Here is a 16481-nt window from a genome sequence, read left to right as displayed (position 1 = left end):
TCAAGTGCGAGCACTGTGCAGGGCATGTGTTATGCTAGTAGATGTCACTGATTCTCCAGCCCTTAGGTACACTCCTGTCTTCTCTGGCAGACAGCAGCATTCCCCAGCAGGGGCTGGTGGCTGGCCCACGCAGAGGCTCCTCTAATGGCAGGCCCCTCCCCTCTGCAAGCCCTACAGCTCAAGGGAAAGAAACTTTAACATCAGAAAGAACTCAAGAAACCAGTTTTCCAAAACCTCTCTTCCCCTTTGTTTACCCCTTTGTTATGAATTTACTTCTTGGGTGTCGAAATATTTAAGAACTCGGTGGAGACCAGTTTTATACGTTTCCTTCTGTCCTTCCTGGCTCCACAGCTGCAAAAACATCACCCCCACTACTGAGCTTACTATGGGGCCACGCAAGGGTAGACGCTTGACAGACATTGTCTGATGTATTCCTTACTGCAGCTCCCCACCCCCGCCGTCCCCGCCCCCCAGGGAGGCATTACTTCCGTTTTCCCCAAAAGGAAAACGAGGCACCGACAAGTTAAGGAACTTGCTCAAGGTCACAGAATTTGAACTCAGGCCACAGATGCTGGAGCAACTGGATAAAGTCCTCATCGCCCCATATCACCCACCACCGACCCCCAGCAGAACGTGACCCCCGCCAGGACGGAGGCCGGCAGTTGGGGGGCTGGAGCATGGGACCCCAGACCACGGACTCAGGCCTGCGCAGCCTCCCGGCTTCTGGGCTCCCCGCCAACCTCCTTCGCATTCCGCTGAGAAGCCAGGGGAGGGGTTCACTCTCAGGGGCGCACAAAGGCATGAAAACCTTACTTCAGCCTCTGAGATGCGGAACTGACCGACCTATCATCTTGGGACCCAACAGTGCGCTTGGGTGCACCAGCCCTCTTAACGTTGGTGCCGGCTCCCTCCCGCCTCCTTCCCATCCCAGAGGGCCCCCTCGCCCTGGGCCGCACGTGCCTCTGGCAGCTCGAAGAAGCTGTCGGGGCTTGCAGGAGAGCGCGCAAACTGAAACCAAAACAGGCCGACGCGAGGAACGTCCGGGGGGGGGGACTGCAGACCCGCGGGAGCACAGCGCCTGGGCCAGGGCCTGGGAGCCTGGGCTCCGCCCCGCGCTCCTCTGCACCCCTTCCCCACGCTGCTCCCCTCTTCCTAAGCGTCCCCCCCTCTCCCGGGCAGCAGAAGAAGGGGTGGGACCCGGGCGGGCTCCGGGAAGGGGCCCTGGAGGAATGGATGGTGGCCGAAGGGCGGAGCAGGGGCGGGGCCCGCGGAGACTCCAAGGGGCGCCCCGGGCGTGAGGCACCCACTCTGGGAGCACAGAGAACTCAGGTAGTCCGGCTAGATGGCGGCGCGCAGCCTGGGCCGCGGCGTCGGGAGGCTGCTGGGCAGCCTGCGAGGGCTCTCGGGGCAGCCCGCGTGGCCGCTGTGTCGGGTGAGCGCCCCGCGCAGGGCGGCCTCGGGACCCTCGGGCAGCGCCCCCGCAGTTGCCGCAGCCTCACAGCCCGGCTCGTACCCCGCGCTGAGTGCACAGGCAGCCCGGGAGCCGGCCGCCTTCTGGGGGCCTCTGGCGCGGGACACTCTACTGTGGGACACCCCCTACCACACCGTCTGGGACTGCGACTTCAGCACTGGCAAGATCGGCTGGTTCCTGGGAGGCCAGTTAAACGTCTCTGGTGAGTGGGCTTCGGGAGACCCAGGACGCCCCCAACTCTTGCGTCCAGAGGGAACTCGGAGCCTCTCGCCTGCGGCAGCCGTCCCCGGGCTGCGCGGATCGCACCCCTGCAGGGGCCCCTCCTCCGGTATTCCGTCCGCCCCGCCAGCTCTAAGCAGTGGCTCCACGTCACCCCGTCCCTCATCCCATCCGGCCCCAGATCCACGTGCCCAGCTCGGGCCGGTGCCCGCGGGGACCCGGTGGCCGCTTGGAACGCCCCGCTGCTGGCCTTGCTCGGCGCGGCTCCTCGCTCTGCTGACTCCAGAGTTGCGTTACCGGGTGCATAGCGCCGCGGAGCCAGAGCCGGCGGGGAGCCGCGGGCTACACCCGAGCGCCCTGGAGTCGGGACTTTCCCGTTGCTATACCGGGGTGGACGGAAAAACAAAGCGGTGGCGGTTGTCACTGGGGGCTGCGGTGCCCGGGGATCAGCCTGAGGACAAGCCCTGCCCACATAAACAAACAGAGCTGTGGCGGGCGACCTGGGGAGGAGGAAACCCGGCGTGGCAGCTGGAACCAGTTATTTCCTCGCTGCGGGCCTGGGGCCTGTGGGCGGGAAGGAAGTAACAGCAGCCTCCGGGTTCTCGGCCTCAGAGAACTGCACCCCAGCGACCCAAGGCCTGCTTTGGACCCGCGGGGTCTGAGGTTCCCGGTGGTCAGTGGTCTGAAACTTGCTGAGCAGAGGCCTCTGCTGCTCTGCTAAGATTTGGGGCTGGGGGTCGTACACCGCACCCTCGCCCCCACCTAAGGCGCTGACTGGGCAGCGAGGGGGAAGCCCTGAACTGCAGGCAGGGCTGGCCACGCAGGGTGGGTGCCAAGTGCAGGGTGGGCCCTGGATGCAGGGTGGGCCTGGGTGTGGGGCCTGCGGGGAGGTCCTGGCAGACACGGTGTTGATCAGAGGGATGCAGGCCAGAAGAGTGGCCATAACCAGCTTGCTGGATTTGGGAGTGTTTGAGAAAGGACTTGAGGGTCTTTATGGCAGGGTCACCAGGGCCCCATTTCCTCCAGCTCCTCCCTCAGTTATCCCTGTTGTTCTGCCCCGCTAGCCCTCAGTGTCCACATTGTGAGAATGGGGGCAGTCATGCTCAGAGGTTAGGCTGAGTGCTGCAAGGTATGCAGCAGACCCAGCTCTTACTGGTGACCCACAGGCAGTAGCGATTTTAGTTTAACTTCAGATATAGCCATACAGTTGTAGGTAGTGTCTTGTAGTTAGTTTTCAAAGAAATTGAAAGGAACTTTGGACCTCCCCCCGATATTGTATATTACTTTGCTGGTTTAATTAAAATGAGTCACTTACTAGATAAGTGTTTTCTTTAACCTTGAGTCAGCAGCAAGTGCCCTCTAACTACTGGGAAAAAAACCAAACCCTTTGGTTTGCAGAGTTGGTGCAATGTGCCCTTGAAGGGGACTAGAGCAGCTTGCCCAAGGACAGAAATGGAAAGTGACCTGCTCTGGACTTGTGAGGCCAAGGTCATGGGGAACATTCACAGTTGGCCTGTGCACAGTTGCAGCCCCACTCAGATAAGACAGGGGGGCGGACCTCCTGGGGCCAACAGCAAGGACCTTCTGAACCTCGCTGGGTCAGGATCAGGGTGTGGTCAGCAAGCATTCTTCTGTCTCCTTTTCCTTCACTTATTTCTCCTGATAATATGGCCTTTACGGCTACCTTAGCCAGAAATTGAGCTTCAGAAAACTAACTTGAAAAACAGCTTTTCAGCAACTTTCTCCCCGGGATGTGCGTGCCTACCTGTTCATGGGTCAGCAATATCTCTTTCCTTTGTCGGTGTCTGCAAACCATAGTGGGGACAGTATGAAAAAGGGCCAGGGCCAGGCCAGGCCATGACTCCTCTGGGAGCCCCTAGAAAGTCATGGGATAGGTGAGAACACTTTGGCCTGATCTGTCAGCTGTGTGTGATAAAGTCAGATGGCTTGTTCCAAAGGAATATCACTCTTGAAGAAAACTTCACCTCACTCCTTCAAGAATACCAGTGGTGGCCGGGCGCGGTGGCTCAAGCCTGTAATCCCAGCACTTTGGGAGGCCGAGACGGGCGGATCACGAGGTCAGGAGATCGAGACCATCCTGGCGAACACCGTGAAACCCCGTCTCTACTAAAAAATACAAAAAACTAGCCGGGCGAGGTGGCGGGTGCCTGTAGTCCCAGCTACTCGGGAGGCTGAGGCAGGAGAATGGCGGGAACCCGGGAGGCGGAGCTTGCAGTGAGCTGAGATCCGGCCACTGCACTCCAGCCCGGGCTACAGAGCGAGACTCCGTCTCAAAAAAAAAAAAAAAAAAAAAAAAGAATACCAGTGGTTCTCAACGCATGGTCCTCAGACCAGCAGCATCAGCATTACCTGAGAACTTTTGAGAAACAGAAATTCTGGAGCCCATCCTGGATATCTGGAATCAGAAACCCTGGGTGGGACCTGACACCTGTGTTTATAACGAGCCCTTCAGGTGCTCTAGAGGACACTCGGGCTTGAGAACCACTGGTCTGTATGCCTCAAAACAGGGCAGATGAAGGCACTTCTGAAACAGAATTGGGATTAGTGCCCGGCCATGGCCCTGTTAAACAAAGAGCAAACAAACAATGGGCTGTGGATGGTGCAACACCGTTTCGTGGCTCCAGGTGTCTTTAGAATCAGGACTCGGGTTGATTTCTTGCTTTCCCTGTACTGCACTTTGCATGTTTCCTCATCTGTAAAACAAGGGCAGTATGTAACTGAATTATGTCCTAGTTACTATCGATGCACATCAAAGCACCCCTAAGCTTAGTGGTACAAGATAACAACAATTTTATATTCCTCGCAGAGTCTGTGGGTCAGAACTTTGGACAGGGCCAGATGGGGATGACTTGTGTCAAAGGGCAAAATTCCGACAAATTTAGTTTAAAGATCTTAATTCACTTTTTTCGTGATTATAGAATTGGGAAACACCTAATTCCATAAAACAGAATGAATGTTTGATGAGTTGAGCAGAGGAGGATGGTTTTATAGACAGAAGGGTCTGAAGAATGCGGACACGGAGAACAAAAAGTGGACTGGTTATTTCAAAGCTACTTTTGCTGTAAAGGTGAAAGTGGAAGGAGCTCCCTTACTACGCCAGCTTGTTTGGAGATTTAGCTATCTCTCACTCTCCTTGTTTCTTAGAAGGCTGGATAAACAACTTAGTTTCCATTTGGTGACACGGCACTTTAGCAAGAGTGACTCCATTTTTGTGTGATCTATTGGGACTGATGCGGCTCAGTCCAGACCAGTGGCCTCCTATACATTTTATTTAACACTTGCTTCTGCTCCTCAATGTCTGAGGTTGGAGTCATCTGCCTGTTTCTCAGTCCCAAGTCTGGGGCCTGGTTTGGGACAACTTGCAGGCTGACTTCAGCCAGACCTGTGACCCAAAGCACCTCCTGGGGCTTGTCACAGCGTGGTGGCTGGGCCCAGGCAATGTCTGGCAACCAGAGGTCTAAGAGACCAGCACAGACACTATTAGACATCTTCTGACCTGGGAAAGGGGACCTGACTGTTTGCACCTGTTTTGTTATCCATCGGAGTATCTGTCAGCACACATACCCCAGGGCTGTTAGAATGAAATAAGAAAACGCTTGTAAGGCACTCAGCACTTTCTTAACACATTATACATCCCCAATCACTGGCCATTTGTTATTTATTAATGAAGCATGTGGGGAGGCTGTGACCTTGTGCTTGGCCTTCAGCAGTGCTGCTGAGAGAGCTGCGCTTCATTTGAACTGGACCACATGAGCTTGCATCTGATCAGCCTGGGATAGGTGGGGAATAGGCTTCGGAGAGCATGCAGGTGGCTGAGGTGGCTTTCAAAACACCACAGTATCCTGCTCATCCCGCAACTCCAATAGCCAGACGAGGTTATGGTGTCTGAGGCCCACTGGGCAGGGTAGACAGAGTGTCTGTGCCCTTCTGTGACTTGCTTCTGTTGTGTAAAACTGCCTTGCAGAAGTTTCTTTGGAGAGCCAGGTTCTAAAAGGGATTCTTTCCCACCTGTGAAATTTGGCTCTGTCCTTTGTAGGGCTCTGCAGCTGTTTTTGCCCTGTGGCATATCAACTCAAGATATCAGGAAGTTGTAAATGCAGAACCAGAGGGTAATGACATGTGTTACTTTCAAAACACACAGCTAAGCTCTATTTTTTAAACCCCCTATTTTAAGTGATGTTTTTCAGTGTGTGTACTCTTAAGCAAGAGTGTAAAAATCCTCTTTGTAACCAAGCATTGAGCACTGGGAAATTTCTTGGATGCTTTTTGGAGATTAATTGCAGGAATAGAGGCCCTTTTGCTGTAGTTCCTCTCTGTTGGCTGTAGTTTCCTCTCTGTGGCATGCCTCCAATAGTTCAGAAGGCAGGACACTGACGGCGGCAAGACGCTGTGTGCCTGTGCTTCATTTTCCTCCTAGTCACTCCAGTGATTAAAGTAACTTTTTAAAGGTTTTTCAGGTAACTCTACATGAAAAAGGAACCCTAATCTTAGGAGGAGGGTCCTCCCGAGGAATCCAAGTCCTCTCCAGCTGTCAGGGGCACAACTTATTTTAAATAACAGATGCTCTGGGAAAATTTTCCAAAACAATTTTTGTGACTGACGTAATATCTCAAAGCGTGCCAGGGAAGATTGCTATTAAAAGAAAGTCCATTGTGGGCCAGGGGCCGGGGCTCATGCCTGGAATCCCAGTACTTTGGGAGGCTGAGGTAGACAGATCGCTTGAGTTCAAGAGTTTGTGACCAGCCTTGCAACACAGTGAGACCCCCACCTCTTAAAAAAGAAAAATTAGCCAAGCATGGTGGTGTACACCTGTAGTCCCAGTTACTTGGAAGGCTGAGGTGAGAGGATCCCTTGAGCCCAGGAGGTGGAGGTTGCAGTGAGCTGAGATCACGCCACTGCACTCCAGCCTGGGCAATGGAGTAAGACCCTGTCTCCAAAAAATAAAAATAAAAAAAAAAAGCCCATTGTGAATAGTAACTCCCTATTCAAATTGAATTTCCATATGCTGGGTTCCACTTTCAGTTAGAGTGTGTGAGTGTGAGGGATGTATTTCAATAACCAACAAGAGTACTTGAAGATTCCTACATGTGTGTCAGGTTTATGATGGAAATGCCAATACTCTTATAATGCTTTTTAAACAAAATACCAAACCCCTGCTCCAGCCACGGGCATTGGCTGACTGCCTCCAGCTGTGTAAGGCCCTGGGCGGGGCCCTGGGCGTCTGTGAGCGCGATGGAGGGCCCTGGTGGGACGGCCTTCTGCTCTGCATGGCTTGTCACATCCTCATGACACCAACGTGACGCGGTTGGTGGTCCCATTGCACAGATGTGGAAATAAAGGCTCCAGTTCATGTACAGCAATGAATAATCCAGAAAATGCTCAATACCATAAAGCCCACATTCTAATAAGGAGATGAACCATAAGTCAGTGAATGAGTAAGCCCACACTGGGCTGGGCGGGGGATTGTGATGTAATTCCCAACCCTGGTCCCCATGATAAAGGAATCTTAGGGACACGGTCCCTGCCCTTGGGGAGTGGCATTGTGTCCCATAGTGGGGACCACTGGGCAGCATGGGGCAGTGTGAAATGGTGTGGGCCACTGACAGGGGAAGTACAGGTCATCATGTGCTGGGAAACTTGGGAAAGGCTGGAAATAGGAAGTGGAGTTTCAGCTACACCTTAATTTGCCATAGGTCCTTGCCCATCTCTTTTTGGAAATGCTGAGAAATGGAATTTTCTTGTCCCACTGCCCAGTTCTTTGGGCAGATTTTTTTTAAATTTTCTTTTCCTCCTTCCTCTCTTCCCCTCTTCCCTCCCCTTTCCATCCTTCCTCACTTTCTTACCTCCTTCCTCTCCCTCCCTTCCGCCTTTTCATCCTGAAATTGAAGCATCAGCAGGAACCATAACTATGTGCGAAGAGCCATGTGCACATGAGTGTTAGGGCCACTGTCCCCCCAAACCCCACATGGAGCTTTCTCCAGGTGCTTGTGTGGTCTGAGCATCAGCCGTGGTAGCTAGAACAAAGACGGGGGGAGGGTTGTTCTGTTTGTCTTCCTGGGGACACCTTGACTCCATCAGACCCACAGTCAGCAATAATCCAATGGCACCTAATCCTTCCAGTCCCACCCAGACCAAGGATCATTATACCCACTCCAAGGATTAGGAAATGGGCTTGGATTAAATGATACGTGCATTGTCTGTGGTTAGTGAGTGGCTGGACAGGGGCTGGACTTTGGACCCTGAGTTTTTAGTGATGACTCCAGGCTGCCAGCCAGTGGCTCACGAGGCTGGCAAGTGTGTGTAATCACCCCTGTCCCAGAGGAAAAGGAAAACCACTGGAAATCTGGCATCTGCATAGAAAGTGGACATGCATGCAGGTCCATGTGCACGCATCGTCAGTTGGGTCCCAGGACCAGCAGCGGTTGCATCACTAAGATCTTGTTAGAAATGCAGATGCCCAGAGCGGGGGCGGGGCACACCAGCTCCAGCTAACACACCCTCTGGGGATTTCTGATGCCACTCAAGGTTGAGAAGCGCTGATTTGGGCCAAAAAAGAGAGCGTCTTCTACTTGAGGGATGAAGCCACAAAGACAAGAAGAGGTCTGCTCCCTCCCTTGGGTGTGAGGGGACCACCTGTCGCCAGTTACACCCCAATAGGACCCTTTGGCTCGAGGACGCAAGTGGTCTGTTTCTCGGCTCTGTGCTCTGGACTAGGCTACCTGAACCCAGACCCCAGCAGGACACTCGGCCGGCGCCCTCAGGAGCGCAGCAGGCAGCGAGCATCTGGAAGAGTTGGGGATGCACAGGGTCCGGGACAGTGAGGTGCTTGGGAGAGTGAGCGCGTCGGGCTGAGACCTGCAGTGTGGGTGTGAGGAGGGCACAGCGCCCCAGGCAGGGAGAAGCCACAGCAAAGGCCCCAGGGCAGGGGAGCTCACCAGACGTGGCTTGGCCAGCAGGGAGAGGCAGGTCACTGGGGCCTTGGTGGCCACTTTTTGAGCACCTTCTGCATGTGGTGAGGCACCTGGGGGACACTGTGTTTGGGGCTCCGTTCTGATCTGCTGGACTCAGGCCACCTGTCAGTCCTGGAAAGATAGGGACACGTGGCTTATCTCACGGGCCACCCAGCCGCACCTGGGTGCTGTCCATCCTGGGGCTGGCCTGCCCCTCTCCACCTTCCTCAGCTCTGCCTTCCTGCTTGGTATAAAATGGTGCAGGATGTCATGCTGGGCTGGGAGGTTGTGAGGGCCTGTTTGAAGTCGGGCAGTCACTCTCTCTGAGAGAAGTGTCCTGGTGCCCTGGCTGCTGTGGGAGCAGGTGAAGCAATGAGATGAATGCCAAGGCGAAGTGTCCAGCGTGGTTCCAGCCCTTCCTGCTTCGTCCTGGCTGGGGCCTTGGGTAGGTCACTGTGCCATTCAGAGGCATTTTCTCATCTACGCCTGGGCAGGCCACTCTTCTGGAGGGCTCCAGGGTCAAATTTGGAGTGGAGCAAGTGTGTCAGGCAGAGCTTTTCAGATGTGAGAGTGGGTTCACATCTCCTGGGGCTTCTTATGAGGCTGGTTGGGACTCAGCAGGTCTGGGTGGGACTGACAGTTTGCATTTGTGACCAGCTCCTGGGGGGGGCTGGCGGGTGCAGAAAATGTCTAACCTCAGCTGGGCACTCCCAGGCTTGTCATAGCTGCCCAGAGTCACTGGAGGTGACAGGCAGGCAGCGGGGTATAGGACCCTCTATGGAGGGATGATCTCCTGCTGATTGTTCAGAAGCCAGAAGTCCATCGCTTTCATGTGAAATCTCTTGATTTGTAAATATTGGACTGGATTCACACACACACGCCCACACACCCTGGTCAGGGTGCTTAGCACATCTGTATACTGGACTCAGCCTAGGGACCACGTTGGCAAATATCGGCTGTACCTGTGTTTTAATTTTCTCCCTGGCAGTTGTGTTGTTTTTCCATCTCCTTCAGGGTTTACATGTTCCTCTCGCCTGCCTGAATTGGCCTCACTATTCTTTCCCCTGTCTGTAAGACCAAGCCTGATTCTTCCCTCCTCCCCTCTTCCCCCACTACTGGCAAAGCTTGCTTTCCTCCCACTTGTTGCATAGAGCAGTTCTCCACTGCCTGGTGAAGAATTGGACTGTTATCAGGTGACTTTGGAGGGTAGGATGGTGGGACAGACTGTGGAGCCAATCTGCCTGTGTTGAATCCAGCTCCGCCTCTGTGTGACCTTGGGCGGGCAGGTTAACTTCTCAGGACCTCTGTTTTCCCATCCGTAATGGGAGATGCTGGTGGTGTGGGCGCTCGCTCTGTGGAGGCTCTTGCAGTAATTATTGTTTCAGCCCCAGGCTGCTCTTAACTTCCTAGGGCTTGCCTCCCTAGGGTAAATTCAGCTCCATTTCCCTGTTTGGACAAGTGTTATGAGCCTGCCACCACCGACCTTATGTGTTTGGTCACTTTGCATGTTTCTTATGTTTGCATCTGTCTCCTGCACCCACGACAGGGGTTTCGAATCTGCCCTGGCATTTCCCTCAGTGCTCAGCATGGTGCCTTGATCAGGATTGGCACCCAGGACTGGTTGGGTTAAACTATCTCAGGGTTGTATGCTGCTTCTCTTTGCTCCTAAGAGACTACCCAACACCCAGCAAAACATTGTGGGGTTAATGCTGCACTTGGCATGACCACAGTGAACAGAGGTTAGCGTGCCCACTCCCCCAACACACACAGAGATGTCGGGTTCCTTGTGTAAATTCAGGTCTGCCACTGAGCCCCTTCTTAGTTTGTCTTCTTGTTTATATTTTCTTCCATTTTGGGGGCATTTCTTCTCTTTTATTTTTCTGTTAATAGTAGTTCAAAGAACTTTCTTGTGTCTGTTGCTAGTATTAATAATTTTTTCCTGGCATCTGTCTTCATTTACTACATTTTTGAGGTGTAATTTACAAACAGGATACAGGGGTGACCCTGAGAGACCAAGTGGGCAGGTGCTGCTGCCCCCAAAGCCAATCATGGGGCTCGTGTCCCTGCATACCCGGGGACCCACCGATGGGCCAGTGAGTGAAGAGAGCTGGCTTGAGGGTTGTCAGAAGGGGCTCAGCTTTGGAATCTAATGAGTAGTGACCAGCCTGCTGGCGGAGGAGCCCGTGCTGCTAATCCTCAGTCTCACAGTGTGCCGGTGTGCCACAGAGCTGACTGTTTCTGCTGGAGGGTCATGTGTGGGAGCTTGGGTAATGGAGAGGGAGGGAGCTGAGCCTTCTGCAAAACCAGGAGGACATTTCCCCATCACGAGCCACTTCTTGGAACAAGGCTGGTTTACTGGGTACTAGTGGAACACGTGGGGGAGTTGGGTCCTCATCCCTTCTTGCACCTTTAACCTTGGGGGCAAGAAAGCACTGGGCAGATGGGAACTGCAGGAGCCAAGCCCTGAAACAGGAATGACCTGTTTGCGCTGAGTGTTCTTTCCAACAGCTCAGGCTGCACTGCCCAGCCCTGGCTGCACATCAGAACCAACCATGGTGTCTTTGAGGCTTTGAAGGCCCAGGGCCCATTGGGTAGGGTCTCTAGGGGTGGCCCAGGAGATGCCAATATGCAGCCAGGGTTGGGTCCATTGTGAAGCAACCACTTCAGAATATTTGCAGGACATCACCTTATACCTCTGAGATCATGTTTGTTCACCGTTCTCCTTGCAAGCGGGTAGAAACATCATCACTGATGAGGACAGGGCCCCTGTCAGTGGGAGAAGAGAGAGCCACAGCAAACTAGACCCCTGCTCCAATCCCTCACCCTGGCTGAATTCTCACTCCAAAAGCACCAAGTGTAACATCTGCAAACCCTCTTTTTGTACAGTCAACTGCTTGGACCAGCATGTTCGGAAGTCTCCCGAGAGCGTTGCGTTGATCTGGGAGCGCGATGAGCCTGGAACGGAAGTGAGGATCACCTACAGGTACTGTGTGCCCTCGAATGTTCAAGGTGCAAGGGAGGCACCCAGCTCCGTCCTGTGTACTGAGTGGCTGTCAGGAAGGGGCTGTGTGAGTCTCAAGGAGTGCATTTTGGCTTCGCAAATGCTCTCTTATCCAGGAAAAGTAAACGTGAACGCAAGCAGAATGAAACACAGTAAAAGCCGGTCTAGCCTGCCTGGCCACACTCTCAGTGCCTTGTGAGGGTGGGACGATAAATAAAATCGTCTTTAGAAGAGTTATTTTGTTTTTAAGCTGATCTTTTTAGTCTCTGATTCCTTAAGCATATTCTATGTGCCCAGCATGTTTCAGATGCTGTGTGCGTTGGGGGGTTTGCACTGGTCTTCCCCAAGCTGCTTCCTGTAGGAGCTGCTGTGTCGGTGCAGCACCTTTGTTCTCCATGCAAACCCCTTTTGCCTGAGGCTTACTTTACCCTTACAGAGATGCCTCAGGCCCACTGTGCCTCTAAACTGTGAGTTCCTAAGTCCCCATCACACACAATCATCCAGCGTGATTACTCTCCTGAGGGCAGCTCCACGGTCTTCTTGTCCAATTACTTACCAGGTCTTCACTGGGTGCCTTCGTGTCGATATGGGCTGGGGTATGTTGCAGTAACAAACAATCCCCAAGCACATGGCAGAGCATGGCTGGGTGGCCACTGTGAGCTGAATAGTCTGGAAGGCCTCTTGGAGGAGGCAATGTTTCAGCTGAGGTCCTATGGGCCAAGAGGAGCAGTCCTGAGGAGACAGGGGCAGACCTGGTCCAGGGGTCCCAGAAGTAGAAGGAAGGTGCACGTGGCTGGAACACGGGAGCGAGGGAACGTGGAGGAGGAGCATTCTGACAGGCAGGTCCACACTGGGCAGCCTGAGAGCAGTAGTCACTGCCCTGCCACTCGGGTGACCTGGGGGCGAAGGGGCACTTGTAGTTTCCTGTTTGTTTCTTGAACTCCAGTTTTATCACAGACCAAATTCACCAAACCTGCTAAAACTGCACTCACGCCGACTATTGGATGCAGACAAGTGATGCTAGTGGATCTGCTGCAGCTCCCAGTGGGCCCTGTCCTGCTTGTTCCTCCCCTCGGCCCCCAGGAGCCCTCAGGCCCATCACAGCCTCCACCAGCCTCGGCCAGGGCTCCTTTGCTGACCCGTCTCCCCACCAGTCAGACTTACAGCCTATATAGCATGCATTTCTTATCTCTAGTCCCTGGTTGCAGATGCCATGTGGCCCACAGGCCAGCAGCATTCTGCTGCCCGGGAGCCTCGGGCCCCAGTGGACAACTGAGCAGCCCCCCAGGTGGCCCCTGCACACTGGAGTGCAGGGGCTCTGAAGACCCAAGCTGCTGCAGCCGCCCCTCACCATGGTGGGCCCAGCTCCATTTGCCTGCGAACAAACCCCCTTCTGAGAAGGAAATTGAAGCTGCTACCCTGGGAGTTGTTCTTCAGTAAAAGATGAAATCCTTCTGTTGGGGGTCGGGGGCTAAAGGAGCTGCACCTGGAGGTCCGGCAGGGCGGGCCCAGCCATGGCACTCCCCGAAAGGCCAGTTTCCCTCCATCAGTCTCTCAGGTGTGCCTGAACCCTGGGGCCGGCGGGCCGTGTGCGATGCCCTCTCGGCTGGACGCTGCCCGTGGGTGCACTGAGTGCATGCTAAGCAGCGGTTCGGTCTGTGAGTGGGGCTGGAGCCCTGTGGAGATGTGTGGTTAAACATAAACCATATGAGAATTCTCAGGACTGCAGCCAGCCTATGAAAACTAAGGACAGCTTCAGGCCCATGGCACTGAAATGGCCCTGGCAAAGTACTTATTACTGTGTCTCCAAAAATAAACAGGGGCCGGTCACAGTGGCTCACGCCTGTAAACCCAGCACTTTGGGACGGTGAGGTGGGCGGATCACTTGAGGTCAGGAGTTTGAGACCAACTTGGCCAACATGGTGAAACCCCGTCTGTACTAAAAATACCAAAATTAGTTGGGTGTGGTGATGTGCGCCTATAGTCCCAGCTACTTGGGAGGCTGAAGCAGGAGAAACGTTTGAACCCGGGAGGTGGATGTTGCAGTGAGCCAAGATTGTGCCACTGCACTCCATCCTGGGTGACAGAGCCAGACTCCATCTCAAAAAATAAATAAAAAAATAAAAATAAAAAAATAAAAATAAACAGACTTCTTCCAAAATGGTTTTGCAGACTTTAGCCAGGCTTAATACGAGGTGACCATTTCTGTTTACTGTTTGAGTGAAAAGTGTTACCTGTAATTGCAGCTAGTATTTGAGGGATGTGAGTTCCTTACTGTCCTGGTCATGCTAAGTTTCTGATGTGAGGTTTTCTTCTTCCTTTCTCTGAGGGAAGCCCCCAGACATTGGTGCTGGTTGTCCTCCCAGCAGACATATCACTGCCACTGAACACAGTGCTTTCCTGCCCACGGGCCTCGTGCCACAGCACTTAAGGTGCCTAGGAGGGTTGCAGGCCTCCTCGGCTGGAAGATCAATGTACAGACTAGCAGCCTGGGCCTGTTAAAGAAACCCCTTGGGGCTGGTAGAGATTGGGATGCCGGTGGCGATGCAGGAAGCTTGCAGGCAGTGAGGAAGTCTGTGTGTTACAATCCCAGGTGACCTGGCAAAGGAAACCTCCCGACTCTGACCCCCACCATGACCTTAGGCACAGGTGACGCTGGGTCAACACAGGCAGATGCAGCCCTGGGACGGGTGCCCACGGCCTTCACCCTGCAAGTGCAGGATTTGCAGTCCCTGCTTCCCCAGGTCCTCGGGGGCACAGGGTCTGCAGAAAGAGGCACGTTCTAGCTCTAGTTCAGTACCATCTTGCTGCTGGCCTGTGCCCTTGTGTGGCTCCCTAATCTCCCCGGGTGTGACTTTCCCATCTGTACACCCAGGGTAATTGTCACAATGGAGATGACTGTAAAGTAGGCACAGGGAGATGACAGCTTGAACGCACTAGCAAGTAAGAATAGCCGTGATGATGATGTAGCTGCTATTTATTGAGTACTCACTGGATTCCAGAGCTGTTTTCAGCATTGTAACTGGGCAGCGACATTGGGCCTCGTGCTGGCTGGCTGCAGGGCTCGGGAAGGAGGAGCCCCTTCCCTGCCGCGGTTTTACCCCGCTTCCTCCTTCATAATTGCAGCCCTCACTTCCCACTGGGAGGTGAAGGGCTCAGCCTGGGACATCTGCACTCATCTCCCAGGGCAGTCTGCCACCCAATTCCAGGTCCCAGCTCCATTTCCAGCCTTCCTCTGCCCAGAGCTAGCTGAGGCAGCCCTTCTCCCCTGGTGAAGCAGCAGGCTGAAAGCCCAGAGCAGAACAGTGCCTGCCAGAGGCTGTGGGCCTGGTGGCCCTGAGGCTGTGGGTCCAGGCAGCACTCTGGGAGGGCAGCGGTTCTTTTTGGCTGTTTACCTGCACTTCTCCAGCAGGTGCCCATTTTATTTTATTTTTATTTATTTATTTTTGAGACAGGGGCTCAAAAATGTCACCCAGGCTGAAGTGTAGTGGTGCTGTCACAACTCACTGTAGCCTCGAGCTCCTGGGCTCAAGTGATTCTCCTGCCTCAGCCTCCCAGTAGCTGGGACTACAGGTGTGTGCCACCAAGCCTGGCTAAGCATTTTATGTTTTGTAGAGATGGGATCTCGCTATGCTGTCCAGGTGGGTCTGGAACTCCTGGGTTGGAGTGATCTGCCCACCACGGCCTCCCAAGTACTGGGATTCCAGGCGTGAGCCAACGCACCCGGCCGGTGCCTGTTTTAGAAGACTGTCCTTCACACTGTAGTTCGCATGGGCAGGTTCTAGAGACCCTGGGGGGTGGCCATGTGGAGAAATGCAAATTCCTCTCTTTTGGGAAAGCGGTGGCCCAGGTAGATGAACGAGGCTTTGAGATGGCTGCTGCCTAGCTGGTGTGTTTCTCCCTGCCTGGAGCCTGGAGTCTGGGGTCTGGGGTCTGGGCCAGGAATTTCCAGGCTAGGGCTGGATTCCAGGTGCGGGAAGCAGCCTGAGGCCCTGTGCAGGTCCAGATCTTCTCAGCCAGCAGGGTGTGCCCCCACACAGAGGAGAGACCGGACCGTGGGTGCCAGGCTGGGGGTGCCTGCAGAGGCTCCAAATCAGTGAACCTCTTCTCTGAGGGTCTCTGTAGGGGAGTGTGAACTTGAACTTGAACTTAAATGAGAGCATCTTAAGCCAGAGGACCAGGTTTTAGCTCTGGCTTGTCCTATGGCCTCAGACCTATCCCTCTGGGCTTTAGTGTCCTCATCTGTAAAAGGAGGGATTCGATGGCCCCAGTGTTCCAGCCCTGGCAGGCGTGCATGAAACACGGAGGGGCAGAACTGGGCCCCGAGTCTGCGAGGAAGCGCAGTCACTGTGTGCCACTCCGGGAGCTGTTGCCCTGTGGAAACTCCCGCTGGTGGGGGTCATTTCTGTGACTGTTATTTCCCGGCCTTTTTATTGGGCAGGGTCCTGCACAGTGAGAAGCCCCTGACCAGAGGAGCAGAGGGGATGTCAGGCCTCCCCCAACCCCAGCTGCCTCAGAGTCCCAGGGGATTGAGGGAAGGCTTTCTCCGTGGGCGTGCTGGGCTGGGCATGGGGCTTTACTGCGAATCTGTGCAGCCTGGCACCTGACACGGAGGCCCGCAGGGCCGTGCATGACAGGGCCTGTCCGTTCACCCTAGGGAGAGGGAGCTGCCACACACTACAGCTGAGGTGGGGCGGGGACTGAGCCTGGGGCCACCTCTCTGAGAGCTTGTTTCTGTTGTCCGCCCTGGATATCTTCAAACACAGCCATTTAGGGGGGTCACAGAAGTGGCTGGTCCCTCGAGGGGAGCAGGAAGCAG

General features: G+C 54.4%; 1 protein-coding gene across 2 annotated transcripts in view; it reads left to right on the top strand.

Moving 5' to 3' along the window:
- The first annotated feature begins 944 nt into the window (after positions 1-944).
- ACSS1 (acyl-CoA synthetase short chain family member 1) overlaps positions 945-16481 on the top strand; it is a 54888-nt gene continuing 39351 nt past the window's right edge. For both annotated transcript variants that reach the window (XM_025400612.1, XM_025400610.1), the window contains exons 1-2: positions 945-1673; positions 11548-11644. In XM_025400612.1, the coding sequence (XP_025256397.1) occupies positions 1343-1673; positions 11548-11644 (428 nt within the window). In that variant the 5' untranslated portion in view covers positions 945-1342. The remainder of the gene's footprint in view (positions 1674-11547; positions 11645-16481) is intronic.

This window comes from Theropithecus gelada, chromosome 10 (assembly GCF_003255815.1).
Source record: "Theropithecus gelada isolate Dixy chromosome 10, Tgel_1.0, whole genome shotgun sequence".
Classification (NCBI taxonomy): domain Eukaryota; kingdom Metazoa; phylum Chordata; class Mammalia; order Primates; family Cercopithecidae; genus Theropithecus; species Theropithecus gelada.
The sequence above is the reverse complement of the archived record's forward strand: the minus strand, read 5'-3'. Positions and strand labels throughout refer to the sequence as shown.